Here is an 18650-nt window from a genome sequence, read left to right as displayed (position 1 = left end):
ACAAAGCAAAGGAGCAGAGGAGCTCGCTGTTACCCAAGAAGGGGTAGGGAACAACCAGGAGGAGACCTCCTGCCAGCCCCAGGGGCAGCTGCAAGAGCAGTATCAGTGGTGAGACAGCTGAGCAAGGCGCAGCCCGGGAGGTCAACCCCTAGGGGAAAATAATAAATTGGTTATTGGCAAAGAAATCTGTAAAAAGACACAAAAAGCGGCAGCCACGCTTTAAAAACTTTATTTATATAAAAAAATCATTTTGTTTGAAAAGCGTTATAAGAGTGTGCAGAGGAATCAGACAAGGAACAGCGGGGTGCTCCTGCCCCCCCTCTCCCTCCCCCCGGAGCCAGCTCCCCTGCCCACGGGGGGAGAGGAGGGAAGGAGGAAGCCGGGCTGTGTACTGGGTGGGGTTTTTTTGGTTCATCTGAAATTACAAAATTAAAAAGGAATTAGTGTTTTACGTAGTCAAAAGGAAAAAAGAGAAGTTAGACCCCCGAGCAGAACTGAATCAATGTGAGGGGCAGCTGGAGCCGGAAGGGGGGCTGGGAGGTGTTTGGGGCCGGGGGGAGGCACACGGGGTGAGCTGCAGCCTGGGGAGGGCTCCGCATCCAGTTCCTAGCCCTGCAAGGAGGCGTCCAGTTGCACAGGGAGCCTCGGCCTCCCCACTTCACCCCCAAAAAACATTAAAAAAAAGAAGAGAGTCACAGCCCCCCCCCACCGCAGCGGAGACAAGGCTGCGCGCCCCCAGCCCAGCCCGTCCTCCAGGGGACAGGGCACGGAGAGCCCTGCTCCCCCTAGGGCTCCCAAAAAACGGGCTTCCAGCACCACCGCGGCCAGCTGAGGCTCCCAGCAGGAGCTCAGCCCCCCCGGCAGCCCAGGAAGCCCCCCCTGGCCCCAGCCAAGCCGGGCAGTACAATTCAAAGAGCTATTTCACAGTGGCAAAAGAAAGGCACATGTCAAGGGGAGGCTGAGGGGCGCTGCCGCGGGCGCCCAGGGCGCAGGGGGGGTCCTGGCCGGCCCCGCTGCTCGCCCCCTGGCAGCCCGGCGGCAGGGCCCGGCGCACAGCACTCTGCTACTTCAGCCAGTTCCCGAAGAAACCTCGCCCCAAAAAGCCCTGCCGCATCTCCTCCGGCCTTCCTTCCCCCAGGGGGATCACCCTCGGGCTGGGGAAGCCCGTCCCGCTCCCCCTACACCAGCCTTCTTCACACCTCAGGGTCCCTCCTGGCACAGGGGGCCCCTCCCCGACTCGGATCCTTCTCCCCACGCCCCCAAAGCCTCCTAACAAGAACAAAGCAGGGAAAAAATAAGGAGTTATTGCTGTTTCTTCTTCGCCTCGCAGCCCCGTGCCTCCAGCCTCCTTCAGACTCCGGCCCCACCACCAGCGGGGAGGGATGCTCCAGTTGTCCACGCAGCCCAAACTGTGGAGCCATCCCCCAAAAAAATATATCCTATAGGCAACAGGAGGAGGTGGCGAGGCCTCTGGCCCCATCCCTGCAGTCAACTGCGAGCAGAGGGGAGGTGTGGGAGGAGAAGGCAGCTCCTGGTGAAGGCGGAAGGCTGGAGTCTTTGCAGCATCGGCGCCGGGCGGTCCCGACGGGCAGGCGGAGGGTTTGGGGTCGGCTCTCCGGAGGAAGGTGGCGGAGAAGGCCAGGGAGGAAGAGTTCTTGGTGAAGTCGTCCCCGAAGAGGGAGGTACAGCTGCCCAGAGGAGGCAGAGTGGCCTGGGCTGCCCCTGGCGGGAGCAGGCCCAGGCGTTTGGCTGGCTAGTTGGCACAAACAGTCCAGCAAAAATAAAAAGGTAAAAAAAAAATCAGTCCAATCCACCACGAAGTTATATATTTATATATATATAATATATTATCAACCCAAAGTGAACGGAGGCAGGGATGGCAGCTAGATCTTCTGCTGTGGAGAGAGAGAGAGAAAAAGGGAGAGATGTTAGCACAGCTGGGGCAGGGGCGACGGCGGAGAGGTGTCCGTGGCCCCGAGGGATGGAGCAGCAGCAATCAGAGCAGGATTTGGCCGGGCAAAGCACCCCTGGGAGCACACAGCAGGATCTGCCAGCACCACTTCAGATTGGGCAGGGCACCGCGGGACATACCGACACGGGGCAAGGCACAGGGGCATCCTCCTCCGCCTCCTCTGCCTCGGGCTGCGGCTCCTGCCCCTCGTCCTGCTGCAGACACACGGGGTTAGTGGGGGGCAGCGGGCAGGGTTAGTCACGGGGGCCCAGCTCCCCCTCCTCGCGGCGTGCCGACCCCTGCCCCAAGAGCAGAGCTGCTCACCATCAGCGGCGCCGCCTTCACTGGCTCCGTGTCCCCGAGGTCGCCGGGTCTGTCCAGCGTCCTGCTGTGCTCCATCTCGTTCAGCGTGGAGTAATTGTCTGCAGCGGCACAGGGGAAGCTCAGGGAGCGGCCCCCACCCCGCAGGAGGAGAGGTTTTCCCCCACGCGCCAGGGAAGCTGGATGCCCCGACCCAGCCCCTTTCCTACCTGGTCCCATGTTGCTCATCTGGATCTCCTCCCGGGAGGATTTCTTGTCTAGAAGGGGGGGAACACCAAGTCAGGCACAGCCCCTGCAGCAGCCCAAACCCAGCTGTGGCCTCAGCACTGCTCAGCAGGGATGCTACAGGGCCTACACGAACACCCCAAGCATCATTTCCAGCCCTAAGAAACAACTTAAAGCCCAAACCAACAGCCTTAGGTGAGCTCCCAAGGAACCTGAGGCGAAGAGCAGGAAGGGAACGTGGCCCAGCTGGGGTCTGACAAGGTGGCTGGTGACAGGGCCAGGTGCCAGAGGTGCCCCTACCTGTTTTTTGGTTCCTGTCGATGAGAGGCAGGGTGCTGTCATCGAACGAGTTGCCCCCTTGGGTCCGAGAGGCGCTGTTCAGGTTCACCTGGAGCACCAGACAGTGACTGCTCGTCCTTCCCCAGCACGTACCCCTACCCCCCAGCCCCAACGATGCTGCCCTCCCACAGCCCTCAAGCAAGGGGCCTGAAGCAACCCAAGGGTGCTCCACAGCCCTTAGGGTGCACCCACAGCACTTGTGTGGCTTTTGGGAAAGAAATTGGATGCCAGAGGTGGTGCAGACTCCCCTCCTGGCAGACCTTAACCCTCTTACAGTGTGTTCTCCCCCACCCCAAAGAAATAGGGGACACCTTCAAGGGTCTCCAGTCCCATCAGCAAGGCAGGAGCTGCAACCGAGTCTTGCAGAGCTCCAGCAGCCCCCTTCCCCCTGCTGCAGGACCCTGCTCTAACCACTAACAGGGCGCTTCCGCCACTGAACCCCGTACCTGGAAATCTGACTTCTTCCAACCTTCCTTCTCCAGGGGCTTCCGCAGCTCCTTGTAGCCCCAAACCGTCTGCAGGACCAGGGCAGCCGCTCGGACCTCCCTCTCCGAGCGGTTCCTAGGAAGAGGCAGAGGAGGAGATGTTGGCAGAGAACACGATGTTGGAACAGCCCCGGCCTCGAGGCCCCTGGAGGAGCCCCTCTCTGCCCCCACGCCGCCCTCCGAGCGGAGCCTTACCCGGTTTTGTTGATCAGCACCAACTTCTCGATGCCCTGCGTTTCCCGCAGCTTCTTGGCGGCCTCCAGGTTCTCCGCGATGACCTCGTTGATGGTGTTGAGGATGGACACCACCGTGTCCTCCGACAGGTTTTTGGCCGGGGTCTGCTGGCCTCCAGGCAGGTTCTTCACTAGGCTGGGGATGGCGTGCTTGCCTGGGAAGGGGACATAACTGTGTGTAAGGAAGCCAGAAAAAGGATAACGAGGGAAAAGTCCCCAAAAAAGAGTCAGAAATTAATTTTGATGCTCTGGAGCAACCTGAAGAGGAGCCACAACCCAAGATGGGGCAGCCACCGTGCCCACGCACCCCCCTCAGCCACCCAACCCAGAGGGAGCTCCTGCCTGAGGAGCCAGACGGATTTGGGGGGGCAGGGGCTCCCCGCAGCCCTCACCGATCAGCTCCTTGTTCCTCGAGTCCACGGCCAGGTTGCGCAGGGCTCCAGACGCCGCCTTCACCACGCGCTCGCTGTCGTTGGCGAGGAGGTCGGCGATGGCAGAGAGCCCCTTCTCCTGGCGCAGCGCCGAGCGGATGTACCGGCCGTACTGCGGGGGGAGCACAGCACCACGGCGTGAGCCCGGGCACCCCCACAGCCTCCCCCTGCTCCCGGGGCCGCTGCCAGCTCTGCTCGCTGCTCCCCGGAGCCAAACTGAGCCCCCCCAGCCATGCCAGGGGGACATGGTGCTCCCCGCATCCCCCCCCAGCTCCGCGAGGTGCTCACCGTCCAGCTGCCAGCACACAGGTTCTGGATTGCTCCTGCTGAGGCCTCCAGAATGGCTGGGGTCTTGCTCTCCTTCAGCAGGGAGATGTATATCCGCACCACCTCGGGCTGGAACAGCAGCTCGTAGCCTGCCGGACACACATGGGGGGAAAAGGGCTTGCTGAAGGGCTCTGAGACCAAGCAGGCTGCTGGTTCAGGAGTTTGTATCACCTCTGATATGAAGTCACTGCACAGTGGGGCTGCTATTTACACATAGGAAGCCAGATTTTCCATCCCACTGGGAAGTTTTACAGCCATGCTGTTTTTCCAGCTGTGGGGAGGGATGATGCCAGCCCCACAACACAGAGGGCTGCTCAGCTTTCCAGCTGATGGCTGCCAGTTCCTCCCCCAGCCCACATCAGCCTCTGGAGTGACCAGGGAGTGACTATGGCTTACTGGAGCTGCCCACAGGGTCAACTCCACCCTAAGCTTCCTTGTGATTCTTCTGGCCTGAAGCTTCACCCTCCCTGGAGACACCAGGGTACCCCCAGGAAACCCAGGGGGTTTGGGGCAGAAGGAGCTGAGCTCAAGCCCTAGGCCAACAGCCCAGGGAACGGATGGGATCTGCAGCCCTCGAGGCCCCTTTCTCATGTTCACACTCCTCGAGGCAGGACATTTTGGCTTTAGGTCCAGCCTGCCCTTCACGCCCAGGAGAGAAGCAGCAGGAGAATCCGAGGAGCACAGCCCAAGAAGCCAGCCCTGACCTCCACCGAGACCAAGAGGCCTCCTCAGGGCTGCCCAGGGCAGAGCTAGTGCACGCGGGCATCCACAGACACACTCCGCCCGTCCGAGAGGCTCATTTCAGTGGGAAATCAACGCTGCTCCTTTCCAGAGTGCCTGGGAGAAGCAGCTCTGCACAAGCACACCATGCAACCTACCTTTGGCTGGAGTTGTTCTTTTGGGAAAATCCACCGTGTCGGCACCAGGGTCTTCCGGGAGCTTTTTACCTTCAAAGGGCAAGCACAGGGGCATGAGACACCTCTCCCCAGCCACGTCAGCCCAACAGCTTTTTGCCATTTTTTTGCGAGAATGAGCCCAGAGGCGAGCTGCTGAAGCTAGCAGCGTGTACCAGGAGGGGCCACCAAGGGCATTGGGCACAAAGCAGGCAGCGCGTGGCCAGCTGAAGGAGGGGGAGAGAGCCAGGAGAAGCACCCAATGGAACCAGGGACAAATTAAAACCGAGAGCACACTCACCTCTGGAGAACCACTCGTCTATTGGCGAAGTGGAGAGGAGGACAGGAGAGAGGGGAGGCAGGAGGAGAGGAGTGCCGACAGCGTCATGGGGCAGATCGTGTGGCAAGAAAGCGAAGGGGAGGGACGACACAGGAGAGAAGGGAAGGCGTGGAGTTAGCAGACGTCCCTCCACCACCGTCCCGCCACCACAGAAACCCGCCAGGGCGCCGTTAGCTTGGGCCAAAGGCTTTGGGCGAGCCGAGCAGCAGCTCCCAAAGCCAGGGGAGGAAGGAGCCACCGCGCCTCCAGAGAAAGCCGCGCTTTAGCCTTCACACGAGAGAAGCCAGAGGAGCAGCGCAGAGATCCCAGACCACCCTCGAGCCCTGCTGGAGCTGAAACAGATCCCTCACGCCACCTGCCAACCAACCTTTGCCCTTCTTGGCACCGAAGCAGCTTGCGGCATGGGGCCCGGTGTTGTTGGTGGGCACCAGGGGCGTCTCCTGGTAGCGCTCGGCGTGGGGGATCTCCCGGTGGACTTGGTAGGACAGGTTCCTCAGCAGGCACACGCAGTTCTCCACCAGCTGGATAGGAAGACAGGAAGCTTTAGCCAGACCAGCACGTGCCCAGTGCATGGTCACAACCCCGAGCTGGCCAAACTGGGGCCAGAGGGACGCGTGGCTCCATTTCAGCAGCAAACCCCTGCCCAAGAGGGGCACGGCCAGTCCTTGCTACAAGAAGTTCAAACCCTGCTGGGCCAAAAAGCTCTCTGCCATAAGGAAGTCCAAGGCAAGGCTCAACAAAAATTCAACCACACACCCTGCCCAGGCTCTCCTCCCAAGCAGAGACCACAGGAAGGTTGGAGCCTGTTTGTTTTTCAGCTTGTCCTAATTCCTTCCCCAAATCCTTCCTTGGGAGGCACGGACCCAGCTTCAGCCACCCCGAGCAGCAGAGCACTGCAGACACCAGCCCCACTCTGCCGATCCCGGCGGCACCCCCACCTTGCTGTCCAAGTCCTTCTGGCCGATCTCGGCCTGGATGATGTATATCAAGGCGTCCACCAGGCCGTCGCACTCCCGCAGCTTCCTCCGGGCTTCGCTCCGCTCGGAGCTCACGTTCCTGGCGGGCAGGAGAGATCCGTCACGGGAGAGGAGCAGCACACCCCCAGCACAGCTCAACACCCCCCTGGCTTCTCTCCACCGAGAGGAACACCCCCAAAATTGAGAGCTGCACCACCAGCAGCTGTCCCAGGAGAGCAGCTCCTCTGCGGAGAGCATGGCTGCTCCCATTTAGCTGTGTGGGACTGCTGGGGGGGCGCCTTGCAGCAGCCCAGCCCGCACCAGCTCTCCTCCAGGAGCCCGTACCTGAGGCAGCCGGCGGTGTTGGTGAGCACCGACTCCCACTCGATGTGGCGGGGCTTCGAGTCCTCGTTGGGCTCTCGCTCCCAGCCCGAGCGGGGGATCACCACCTCGTCGGTCAGGGCGTGCAGCGCGTTGTCCACGATGGCCATCTTGATGGAGTCGTGCGAGGACAGGTTCCACAGCGTCCCTGCAGGGGCACGCACAGACGTTGCGGTCAGACCATGGCGGGGGGGTTTAAACCCTTCCTGGTGCCCCCCTCGCCCTCCAAACCACCCCGTCCCCTCCCCGTTACCTGTGATGACCTCTGTCAGGTCCATGTCGTGCGCCTTCCGCAGCAGGCGCACGAGGGCCGGCACCCCGTCGCAGTTCTTGATGGCGATCTTGTTGTCCTGGTCCTTGCCGAAGGAGATGTTCTTCAGCGCCCCGCAGGCTCCGTAGTGCACCTCCTTCTTGGGGTGGTCCAGCAGCCCCACCAGCACCGGGATGCCCTTCAGCTTGCGCACTTCGGTCTTCACCTTGTCGTTGCGGTAGCAGAGGTGCTGCAGGTAGGCGGCGGCGTTGGACTTGACGGCGTCCAGCCTGAAGCTCAGCATGGCGATCACCTCCGGCAGCTCGGGCTGGCGCCAGCTGCCCGGGGCCGGGCCCCCTTTCCGCAGGCTGTCCAGGCTGGCCAAGCTGCCCCGCTCGTGCTGAGCCAGCGGGGCCCAGTAGTACCGGTCGGGAGCCACCTCGTCCACCAGCATGTCCTCGTAGCTCCTGGCGGAGGGAGGAAACGATGCTGAGGGCCGGGCGGCTCACCCAGCGCCGCAGATGACTAACAAACACGGGCCTGTGGCCACTAGAGGGCAAATCGATCCCACAGCAGAGCTGCCGGGAGAGCAAACCGCCCCAAAGCTCCTCCAGAGCACCCCGAGCACAGCCTGCAACACCAGCGGGCACCGGGAGCACCCAGCCCGGTCCTGTGCCACCTACATCCCTGCTGTGCCATCATCCAAGCTGCCCCACAGCACCCATGGGCACACATCTCCTGACCGAACCTCTGCCCTTGTTTCAGAGGGCAAAACCTCACCAGGGCTGGGCTCGGACTGCTTGGCACTCCCCAAAACCACCGGCGCTGGGAGCAGCAGGCAGAGGCAGCAGGGACACGCAGCCACCCCCGTGTGCTGAGGGGGCACTCACAGCCTCCCCCACACCCCACAGCACTCCCCGCACAAGTTTTCAATTCTTCCTGATTCTAGGAAGAAAGGCAGGAGCAAGCCAGCTGCCAGCACCCCAACCCACAGCCACAGGATTCCAGGGATCGCTGCCATCGGCATCGGCTCGCGGGGAGGGAAGGGCCTGCGCACGGCAGGATTTCGGGGGCGGAGGGCGAGCAGGCAGCCCCACAGCTCCCAGGGCTGGCTCTGCGCGGGGCGGGCTGGGGAGATAAAGCCCCGAGCACAACCGCCCTGACTGGTTCCTCGCCGCGGCAGCGGCAGCAGCGCTCATGCTGGCACAGGCCGCAGGACAAAGCTGCTCCTTGAGTCACCGCGGGCTGCCGGGGATTTACGGGACACGCCTCGAGAGACCAGGGATCCGTCAGGGGCTGGCAAACGCCTCCTCTCCCTTCCTCTCCCTCCCTCCCCAGCACGCCCTGGGAGGCTGCCATCAGCCTCTCCTACCCCCCTGCGGCTCCCAGCCGTACGCACGGCCTCCAGCCCTGCCTGCTTCAAGCCTTGAGCCCGTGGGGGCACCGCAGGGATGCCCCCAGCGCATCCCAAGCCCCCCGAGCCCCCGCTGAGCTCAGCAGGCAGGCTGGGAGCGCTGCCGCCCCCCCCAGCGAAACAAAGCGAGGGCGAGAGGAGCTGCGACTGCCGAACAGGTCGAGCAGCCTCCCCCGCCCTGTGGGAGCGCCGCAGCGCCTCCATCGCCCCGGCACCGCTCCTGCGGGGCGGCTCGGGGCTCGCGGCTCGGTGGGAACGCTGCCGCCGCTCCCAGAACGGGGATCGTGCCCCAAAACGGGCACCGGGCACGGTTACGGGTGAGAGAAGTGAGATGGGGTGTGGGGTGAGTGCCCCATCCCAACACCAGGCTCTGTCTGGGCTGCGGGACGGGTAGCAGGGAGGGAAGGGCCCGGAGCTACGTCCAGCCGCCCCGCGGAACTCCTCGCTGCAGGACGAGCGGCTCAATTAGCCCGGAGTTTTAACCGCCAATTAAGCAGGCAATTAGAAGCGGGTGCAGGCTTTCTCCTGCACGAGCCCTGCTCCTGACTCAGCGCCTCGCGCGGCCCCCGCGCACCTCCGTGAAACCCAAAAGGGAGGAAAGGAGCCCCTGGGGAGCCCCCCCACCACGCACGCAGCGCCCCGATACCTGAGCCGACGCCGGGGATCGGACGGGGTGCCCGCCCTCCTGGCCGTGCCGTAGTCCGACATCAGCCCGTAGTCCACGTCCTCGAAGCCCACGCTGCGCTGGTCGTCCTCCAGCCCGTAGGGCTCGGGGTGGAAGTGGTTGAGGTCCATGTTGCTGCCCCCGACACGCACCTGGGGCTGGGGGCCGTAGATGTCCTGCCGGCTGGGGGCCCGGTAGGCGTCGGCGGAGGGGCGGTAGCGCTCGTCGATGCGGGTGACGCGGGACAGGCTGCCGTAGCTGTGCTCGCTGCCCGGGTAGGCGCCGCCGTCGTCGTAGGGGCGGCCGTAGCCGTCGGGGTAGTGGTAGTTGCGGGGCAGCGTGGCCGTGCCCGGCTGGCCCAGGTAGGCGCCGGGGCCGCCGTTGCCGTTCTTGCGGAAGTTCCTGTCCATCGTCTGCACGTAGCCGCCGCCGCCGCCCACCGGGGAGGTTTCCAAGGGCAGCCCGTCGGGCCCCAGCGGGACCTGCTGCACCGTCCGCGTGGTCACCGTCTTCACCACTTTCTTCACCTGGAGGGATGGGCGGAGGGAGCGTGAGGGGGGCCTGTCCCGCACCACGGCCCCGAAAATCCGGGGAATCCTCCTGCAGCACCCCGTTGAGGAGCAGTGGGGTGGCAGTCGACCACCCCAGCAGGACCCCGGCCCACCCAGGTCCCTACCGTGGTCTCGGTGCGCCGGGTGGTCCCGTCGTCCGAGGTCTCCACCGACACCACGGACATGGCTCCTTCGGGGTCCTCCTCCATGGTGTAGGTCTCCTCTACGATCTGCCCCGGGTCCTGCATCCTGGGGATTGTGCTGTACAAGAGGTGGCTGTGGTCCTGCGGGGACAGGGGCACGGGGTCAGACCCCAGCACCAGGCACGAGCCTCCCTGGGAGACCTGGCCCATCAGGGAACTCCCAAATCCCCTTCCATGGCAGGGTGCGCCAACAGAAACCCGCCCCAAACCCATTCAGGCCAGCGTGGCTGCCTTAAAACCCGATGTTTTCGCTCTCCCAGCTGGGTGGGACACCCACCCATAGCGGGGGCTGCCCAAAACCAGAGGTTTCCCCTCACCTGTGGGCCGTTCAGCTTCAGATCTGGGAACTTCTGCCTTTCCAGGTCAGCATCACCCAAGAAGCGGCCGTTCTGAAAGGCACAGGGCGAGGGCAGGCCGGTCACCCAGCCGCCAGGACCCCAAATATCCTCTCTTTCCGCCTCCTGCTCCCACCCCCAGCACACCCCACGCGTCGCTGCCGGGAAAGGAGCACGGCGAGCCCCCAGGACCACCCCAAAACCAGGCCGTGTGTCTGAGGGCGTTGTGTAGACACCTCTCAGCCTCCAGCAGCCCCGTGCCACGACCACTGCCCTCGAGAGCGCGGTGCAGTGCCCAGCACCCTCTCCAGAGAGGGTTTGCTCCCGGCAGCACCGACTTCCACAGCCAGAAAGGCAAACACCTCCTGCACGGCACCACGCACAGCCTGCTGAGAGCGCCCCAAAACAGGAGAAGAAGAGGACAGAGCTGTCCAGCCAAGGTGGATTAACGCACAGCTCAAGCCCTGCGGAGAAGAGGCTTCCCCCAGCCCTGGGTCAGCTCCTGCAGGCACGAACACCGAGCCCCCAGGACCTCGCCGCGGCCACGCAGCCCTACAACAACCTCCTTGCAAGGAGCCAAGAGGGGCAGACGCCCGGGTTCTGACCACAGCCAGCCTTCAACGCTCACAGAGAGACACCAAAACCTGAGCCGACCCGCTGCAACACCCTCCAGGCCAGCTCCACGTCCCCAAAAAGACACCGTCCGCCCAGCTGTCTGTCTGCACGTCCCTAATCACTCGTTCCCAGCCACGTGCAGCGCCACAAATCATCCTCACGCCACACAGAGAGCCAGGCCGGGGGCTGCCCTCCGCTCGAGGTGTCTGTGGGGCTCGGGAGCCTCCGGGGCTGCCCCCAGCGAGGTTTTTTGTTACCTGGTGCCGCCGGGTGAGCGTGCCGTTGGCCAAGCCCGGGCCGGCGTCCTGCGGGGAGACCCGGACTCGCTCCAGCTGGGCCGAGACGTGGCGCCGCTCCTCCTCCAGCGCCCGCGTCAGCTTCTCAAACTGCGCCTCCTGCTCCTTGACGGAGGCAAGGATGCTGGCGGTCGACTCCACTTCCGAGTCGTCCATGGGTGCCGGGAGCCCAGGGCGGGCAGGGAGGGGGCGAGGACGCGGGGAGGAAAAAAAAAAAAAGGGGGAGCCGGCAGGGAGGGGAGCCCCGCTCCTCGCTGTGCGTGATTTGGGGGGAGAGGAGGAGAGAAGAGAGGCAGGAGAGACTGATTTTATTAAGGCAGCTGGTGAGAACAGGGAAAAATATGATTGATGGCAGTAACGCCCCGTCCCGCCCCGCTGCTGGGTGGGGAGAGGGTCCCCAAAGAGCACGGCCCCAGGCAGGGCTTGGCTGCCCCTTGCCCAGCATTAAGCTTGGGGAATGAACGGGGCGTTGGGGTCAGGCAGCCCTTCTCCCATCACGGGTTCGGGAAGGCCACGACTTGTTGGGGTTTCTCCTTCCCACAGGGGCTGCAGGAAGCTTTCCCACAGGGGCAGGAGAGTAGGGACAGGGCTGTGCAGGGCTCCAACCCCACCTGGGGCCAAGGGACACGGCTTTCACCACGGTCCCTCCTCCCCAGGGCAAGCAGAGCACTGGGGGGACACAACCCAGCTCCCTCCAGCCCAGGACAGGGAGTAGAGGGGTCAGGAACCCCAGAAGGGGACCCCATAAAGCCCCATGAGAGCCGCCAAGCCCTTGCCACCCCCCAGGTCCTCAGCAGGGCTCCCAAACCTGGGGCCAGCAATTTGGGGCCAGGCGGGGCCCCCTCTGACACCCCGTGCTGGGGGAGGGCAGCGAGCGTGCAGACAGACCACAATCAACGGGATTTGGGCAGAGAGAGAGAGAGAGAGAGGGACAGAGAGAGGCAAATTTGTTCCATACAGACCTGTCGGAGGAGGAAGCTCGGGTGTGATTGGCAAAGGCACCGGGACAGCCGGGTCTAGGCGCAGAGAGCCATGGCAGAGAGAGCCCAGCCACCACGGGGAGGAAGCAGCAGGGGGGAGAGCTGCGGGGACAGCAGGAGAACAGGGTCACCGCACGGGGAAAGGGGGCTCCGGGCGCCAGGCAGGGGCTGGGGGCTCCTCTCCCCCTCCCTCCTGCTCTGTGGGGTGGGTGCTGGGCCCGGCGGGCCCACGGGAGCTTTCCCAAAGCCACGCAGGCACGGCAGGCGTGTGGGGACTCGTCCGAGCCATGCAGCCGGCGCAGGAACGGCTTTCCCACGGTCTCCAGCCCCGCTGCGGCTCTGCCCACCCTCCCTCGCAATGAGGCAGCACCCCGGGACCAAGGGGATGGGTACAGCCACCCCTGTGCCCCCCAGAGGTGCGGGACCCCAAACCAGCAGCCCCAGAGGCGGGCGAGGGTTTCCCTGCCCCGTCCCGCACCTCCAGGCGTTGTGGGGCCGCCAACAATGGGATTTGTGGGGCTATTCAGGGCCCCAGATAAGGGCCCGGAGCAGCCCTGCGAGGTTTCCTTCCTGTCCCTTCCACAGGGAGCGCAGCACAACAGCCGGGGGAAGGGACAGCCCCGGTCCCTCGCCCCCCAGCTCGCTTTTCCCCCCACAAACACCCCCAGCCCCAGCAGGGGGGCTGATCCCATTGATCCAGGCACCGTCCCCAAAGCCAGCGGGAGCAGCAGGACGAGGAGCTGTGACCCCAGTGGGCAGCACACCGCCGGGGGCAGGCCAGCTGCAGCCCCACAGGCACGGGGTGAAATTCCAGGCATCGCTCGGTGCCCGGAGCCCCCCCGTGTCCCCCTCCCAGCCCCCAAAGATAAAATTGTGGGGCTCTCCTCTGAAGCCAGCTCGGAGGCTGGCTGCAAGGAAGCCTTTTCATCATGGGACAGGCGCTCGCCGGCACACCCGTTACTTAAAAACCCAAAAATATTTCAGCTGGCTGGGCTCAACACAAAAAAAAATAAAAAAACAACAACCCCAGAGACACGGGCACAGCACGGCACCGACCCCAAAGCTGCCACCGCGAGGTGCTCCGTGCGGCCACAGGGCACCCACAGGGCACCCACAGGGCTCCCTTTGGTGCAGGGCCCGTGGGGATCCCAAACAGGGGCCGTCCCCAAAAGCAGGGAGGAAGCAGAGGGGACTTTGGCCGGGCAGAACCAGCTCACGGCAGGCGGGTCAGCCACCGCCCCGGGCGCCGCACGGACCCACCCTGCCCCACAGAGCCGCGGGGAGACGGCTGGGAGCGAGGAGGGGGGGGAAAAACCCCCGCAAGGAGCGGCCGCCCCGGGCTGTCTCCCCGCTGCTCTCCTCCCTCTGTCGCCTGCAACTGGTCTGACCGGCAGCGGGGCGCGAGGCCTGGCCCTCCTCCTGGGTCGGGGCACCGAAATCTGGCTGGGGAGGGAGGGAGGGAGAGAGCAGAGAGGGAGTTACCTGCCCAGATGCGAGCAGAGGCGCAGCAGCAGGCCCTATAAGGGAAAGGGCCGGCGGCCAAGGCAGGATAAGGAGGGGAGAGATAAGAGGCAGGGTGGGGCCGCGGGGAGGAAGCAGCCCTGGCTCCCCCCGGCCGGGCGATAGGGATCACCGGGATCGGGGACGGGGCTGGGAGACCCTCCCGGGGGGCTCGGGAGCTGCGGTATCAGGATTGTGGGGTCTGCCCCTGAGGAAATGCCCCACAGGGACAGCCCCGTGCCCTCGGCCCCTCTCCTTCCCAGCAGCATCACCCCGAATCGCCCCGCTGCGGCGTGCCCGTGTCCCCACGCGGGTGCCAGTGGGGTGCTGGGGGGGGCAGCACAAAGGCGGCTCTCTCCTCTCCTCTCCTCTTCTCTTCTCTCCTCCTCTCTCCTCCCGGCTGTGGGAACCCGCAGCTGAGCGCGGCGCGGGGACAAAGGGATTGATTTCGCAGGCACATCCCCAGCCGGCCTCCCCTCCCCTCCCCTCCCTCCCCCCGGCCTCCAGGCTTCCTGTCACGGTAGCGGCGGAGCTCGGGGGCACGGCAAACAAACAAACACCCAGCGCCCAGAGCCCGGGAACGGGGCCAGAGCATTCCTGGGACAGGCCAAGCTCCGGCGGACAGCGGGGCTCCGGCCCCACGAGGAGCTGGGGGCGAAGCAGCGGGATCACGGGGCCGCCCCACAGCCCCGATCCCCGCGCTGCGCCCCGCTGGCACCGGGCTCCCCCCCGCGCCCCAGCGCCGGGCTGAGGGTTCCCAGGCGGCCGCCTGGCTTCCCCCAGCAGGAAAAGCAAACAGCAGGCTGGCGGCGAGGAGATAAGGGCCGTGCCGCGGGGCTCAGGGAGCAAAGTCCCTGCGGGTGAAATCAGCGGGACACGCAGCGGGACAATGTGGCTCTCGCCCCTCCCCGTGCTGTAGCCCTCGCGCTTCCCCCTTCCCGGCACAGCCACCTGAGCTCATTTCCTCTCCCGGCACCTGCAGCCTCGGTCCCCGAGGGGCTGGCGCTGCCTGCAGGCTGCTCACCGCTGCCCCGGGGCTGCCCAGGGGAAAGAGGGACTCGAATTAAGCCGGGGGGAGTCACCCGGGCAGCACCACGCGCTAGGAGGGCACGGCACCGCCTCACCGGCACACAAAGTGCCAAAACCAGCAGCCCGTGCCAAGGAGAACACCAAAATCACCATGAAAACAGGGCAGTGGAGGGGGGCAGGAGCACAAATCCCCCCTGGGGACGCCCCCCAGCCCCAGCTGGGGTGCGGGGCTGGGTGAGCAGGCTCGGGGTGAGCTCACACTCGGGGTGAGGGCTCGCCAAAATTGCTGCGAGCAGCGGGTGCCGGGGGGCAGGCCGGCCTCCCCTCGCAGGTAGGGCTGAGTCACGGCACCAGGGCTGGGCAGGAGGAGGCGGGCGGCGAGAAGCCCGGCGTGACCCCATCAGCTGCCCCTGCCCTGCAAAAGGGGCAACGAGCGGGTGTTAGGGCCTGGGGTGGGGGACGAGGGCTGTGGGCAGCTCCCGTGCCGTCCCCTCGCTGTGTGTAGGATCTGGGGACTGGCAGGGGGCAAAACCAGGCAGCACCCCGTGCCCTGACCATGCTCTGAGGGCCTTTGGGGCTCCATCCCACCGCTGTGGGGAAGCTCCTGGGGCCGCTGACCCCCCGAGGGGGAGCGGAGGGCAGGAAGGCGGCGTTTCCTGGTCAGACAGAAGTGACGCCACGGCTTCCCTTTCCCGTGAGCTGCTAAACACCGCGTCCTGCCAAGGGCCGCTCCCCGCCGCCTCCGCCCCGCACGCAGCCAGGCACCCAGCAGGGGCACGGCACCGTCCCGGGCTCGCCTGTGGTGGCAGCACACCCTGGGACAAGGGACATCCCGCAGGGACACAGTGCCAGGTGCCACCACCCAGCCCCAAAGAGCCCCCGTGGGGACAGGGCTGTGCCCGGCCGGCCCTATAGGCGGTATCGGGACCCTGTGACCATCAGCAGGGACACGCGGGGTTCCCAACGCACTGTGGGGTTCGGGGGGGGATATCTGGGGACAAATTGAACCGGGCTCACCCCGCAGAGCAGCAGGACGAGGTTCCCGGGGGCAGCGTGCAGCGAGGCAGGCCCGGCAAGCAGCGACACGCTCCCAAGAATGCGCCGTGCTGCTCCGTGCCGCGCTGCTCCGCGGGGCCAGGGGCCTGCCGGCGGCACGCAGCCCGGCGACCCGCCCTCACCGCTCAGAAAAACTGGTCCCGGCAGTCGGCCGCGCTGGGATGGCACTGGGAGCACTGGTGGGGAGGCAGCCGGGGCATCCGGGAGCGCTTCTCGGCGGGATCACGGTGTAAAAAAATGAGGAAAAACAACACAGATCAGTGCTATTCAGCTCCTACAAACCGCCTGCAGCCCTCGCGAGGAGGAGGGCTGTGTCCTCCAGGCTCCTGGGCCGGGCAGGGGGTGAACTTTGAGCAGCCTTTGGGGCCAACGCCCCGCAGGAACGGCGGCAGCCGGGGCGGGCTCGTGCCCCGGGGGGAGCCCTGCAGCAGCTGAGGGCTGCCCCGTGCCCACGCCACGCCTGGCACCCCGCTCCTGACTCAGCCCCGTGGGGCTCTGACCCCAAACCCGGAGCTGGCTGCGCTTCCCCCTCCCCAGAGGTGGGGAAACCCGGGGAAGGAGCTCCCGATCCCACAGCCGGGGTACGGGGACGGGACGGAGCTCGGTCCCTCAGAGACGTGGTGCCGCGCTCAGCCCGCGGTGGCAGCGGGCGAGACAATGCGAGCGGCTATTTTGGGTGGAAAGGCGGGCGGATTAGCAACAGCCACGAGACGCGGAGGAGCCAGACACGCTCATGAGCCAGCGCCAGTCATCGGCCCGCTGCCGGCAGCCCCCGGCCTCCGAGGAGACGGCGCTGAGCCCGGCGGCCCCAAAACGGCCTCGGTGGGGGCAGCGGAGCCAGCGGGAGGTGGCGGCCACCTCGGGGAAGTCCAGGACTTTGTTCTGCGGGCTGTAAACCCAGCCCCTCTCCGGCAGCCTCGTGTGGAGGCGCGTTCCTGCGCTCCGTGCCAGAGGACGGCTTCCTCCGCCCGCCGAGCCCCGTGGCACACGCTGCCCTCGGTCACCCCGGCGTTTGGGGTTGGCACCTCGGCCGGGCAGCACCCTGATGATTTTAGGGACCCCGACCAGCCCCAGTGCTGCTTCTGGCCATCAGGGACGATGATGATGGGTGGTGGCAGCAGTATGGGGATCTGTGTCTTGGGGGCTAGGCTGGGAGCACCGCACACCCCTCAGGACCACCCCAAGCAGCCAGGGACCACTACAAGGGGGTGCTGAGAAGGGAAAGCGAGAAACCCAAGCAGCACCCTAAGGTCACAGGCACTAGCAGGCTGTCTGGAGAAGCCGACACCAAGATCTGGAGGTGGTGACCAGCTGCACCCCTCACCTCCGCCCCCCAGACCATCCCAAGTGACATAATGACCTCGAGGGCTGCTGAGCCGGGGCCGTGTGCCCGGCCTCACGGCCAGGAGGCGGTGGCTCAGCCCCACGCAGCCCCCGAGGAAGCGCCCTCATCCTCCCCCCCTTCCAGGAAGGCTCCGCATCACGCAGGACGGCCACTCGCATGCAACAGCGTCCCGGCCGAGCCCAGCCGGCCGGGAGGAGAAGGGCTTCACCAAGGGGGAGGAGGGCTTTAAGGGTGTTTGTTGGGTTTTTTTTTTTGAGGCGGTGGGGCAACCACCAGCAAGGGCTGCCTCGGAGCGGTGCAGGCAGCCCGCTGAGCCCACACCCCTCTCCATGGGGTCGGGGTCCCGCAGCAGGACCCCAAAGCTCTGCCAAAAGAAACCAGCACGCCCCACAGGAGCCAGCCCCGCGGATCCACACGCTGCCAGCCCCCCCCACACACCCAGGGCAGCATTTTGGGGGAAGAAGGCACAGGAAGAGCACAGCCCGGTGCCAAGCCTCGCTCCCCACCTCCCCACTGAGCACAGGGCGAGCTCCCTCCCCATTCCCCCACTCCCACAGCGAGGCAGGAGGCCGGGCAGCTGCCCTCAAACACCCCCCCGAACCCCAGCCCCGCTCCCACCCCCCAGGGCTCCCGGGCACCCCGGGGGCATAACGGAGCGGCCCCCAAACCCCATTTACCCGTAACGAGCCCCCCAGCGGGGCTCCTTTCATTGCCGGGGCCCCACCCCGCGCACTTGACCCGGCCCCGGCGGAACAAAGGCGCGGACACGGAGCCCGCGGGCACCGCGCCGGGGGCGGGCAGGGGCCGGGCTCCGCGCCCCGCTGCGGGATGGGGGGCACGGCCCGGGGGGCGCCCCGCACACAAAGGGCAAGGGGGGGAGGAAGGGACGGAGCGAGGGAGGGGCCCGCTCGGACTCACCGCGGCCGGGCTGCTCCTGCGGGGTGTGGCGGTGCCGGGAAGCGGAGTGGAAGCGGAGCGGATCCGGATCGGGAAGCGGAGCGGTGCGGAGCGGACCGGGCCGCGCAGGGCCTCCCCGCCGTGCGCCCGCCGCCGCTCCCGCACCTAAAATGGAAGGTGCTGCGGCGGGGCGGGGGGCGGGGCGCGCGCGGCCACGCCCCCTCGTGACGTCGCGGCGCCGCGCGCCAATGGCGGAGGGCGTTGCTGGAGGGGTGAGGGGCGGAGGGGAGGGGGCGGGGCTAAGGGTGGGAGGGGGCGGGGCGAGGAGGGGGGCGGGGCAATGGGGAGGGAGGGGGCTGGGGGGGGGCACCGGGACTGGGGGCGGTCAGGGAGGGGCTGGGGGGGGCTGGGGGCTCCTGGGGGCTCCCGGCACTAATGGGGAACGGCAAGGGGGGGCTGCAGGGGGCGGGGGGCTTCAAGGGGTGGGGGTCCTCAAGGGTTGGAGGGCTTCAAGGAGTCGGGTCTCCAAGGGTTGGGGGTCTTCAAGGGGTGGGGGTCATCAAGGGGTATAGGTTTTTGAGGAGTGGGTCTTCAAGGCATGGGGTCTTCAGGGTATGGGGTCTTCAAGGAATG

General features: G+C 65.9%; 1 protein-coding gene across 8 annotated transcripts; it reads right to left on the bottom strand.

Annotated features, from left to right (window-relative positions):
- Window positions 1-213: 213 nt before the first annotated feature.
- CTNND1 (catenin delta 1) lies at window positions 214-18168 on the bottom strand. 8 transcript variants are annotated; one of them, XM_082762737.1, is made up of 21 exons: window positions 18039-18168; window positions 12173-12292; window positions 11172-11464; window positions 10282-10353; window positions 9887-10045; window positions 9193-9737; window positions 7136-7599; window positions 6847-7030; window positions 6484-6601; window positions 5913-6066; window positions 5507-5524; window positions 5191-5259; window positions 4274-4401; window positions 3947-4097; window positions 3517-3709; window positions 3283-3397; window positions 2798-2885; window positions 2482-2529; window positions 2276-2373; window positions 2092-2166; window positions 214-1895 (listed from the first exon to the last, which is right to left on the bottom strand). In XM_082762737.1, the coding sequence occupies exons 3-21, from the start codon at window positions 11364-11366 to the stop codon at window positions 1884-1886; spliced, it is 2886 nt and encodes a 961-aa protein (XP_082618863.1). In that variant the 5' UTR covers window positions 11367-11464; window positions 12173-12292; window positions 18039-18168; the 3' UTR covers window positions 214-1883. The 8 variants fall into 8 exon arrangements, with proteins under 8 accessions (XP_082618863.1, XP_082618864.1, XP_082618865.1 ...); XM_082762738.1 differs by having other exon boundaries at window positions 214-1892; XM_082762739.1 differs by lacking the exon at window positions 2092-2166.
- Window positions 18169-18650: the final 482 nt, after the last annotated feature.

This window comes from Aythya marila, assembly GCF_965140915.1.
Source record: "Aythya marila genome assembly, chromosome: 5".
Taxonomy (NCBI): Eukaryota; Metazoa; Chordata; class Aves; order Anseriformes; family Anatidae; genus Aythya; species Aythya marila.
This window is presented reverse-complemented; position numbering and strand designations above follow the sequence as displayed.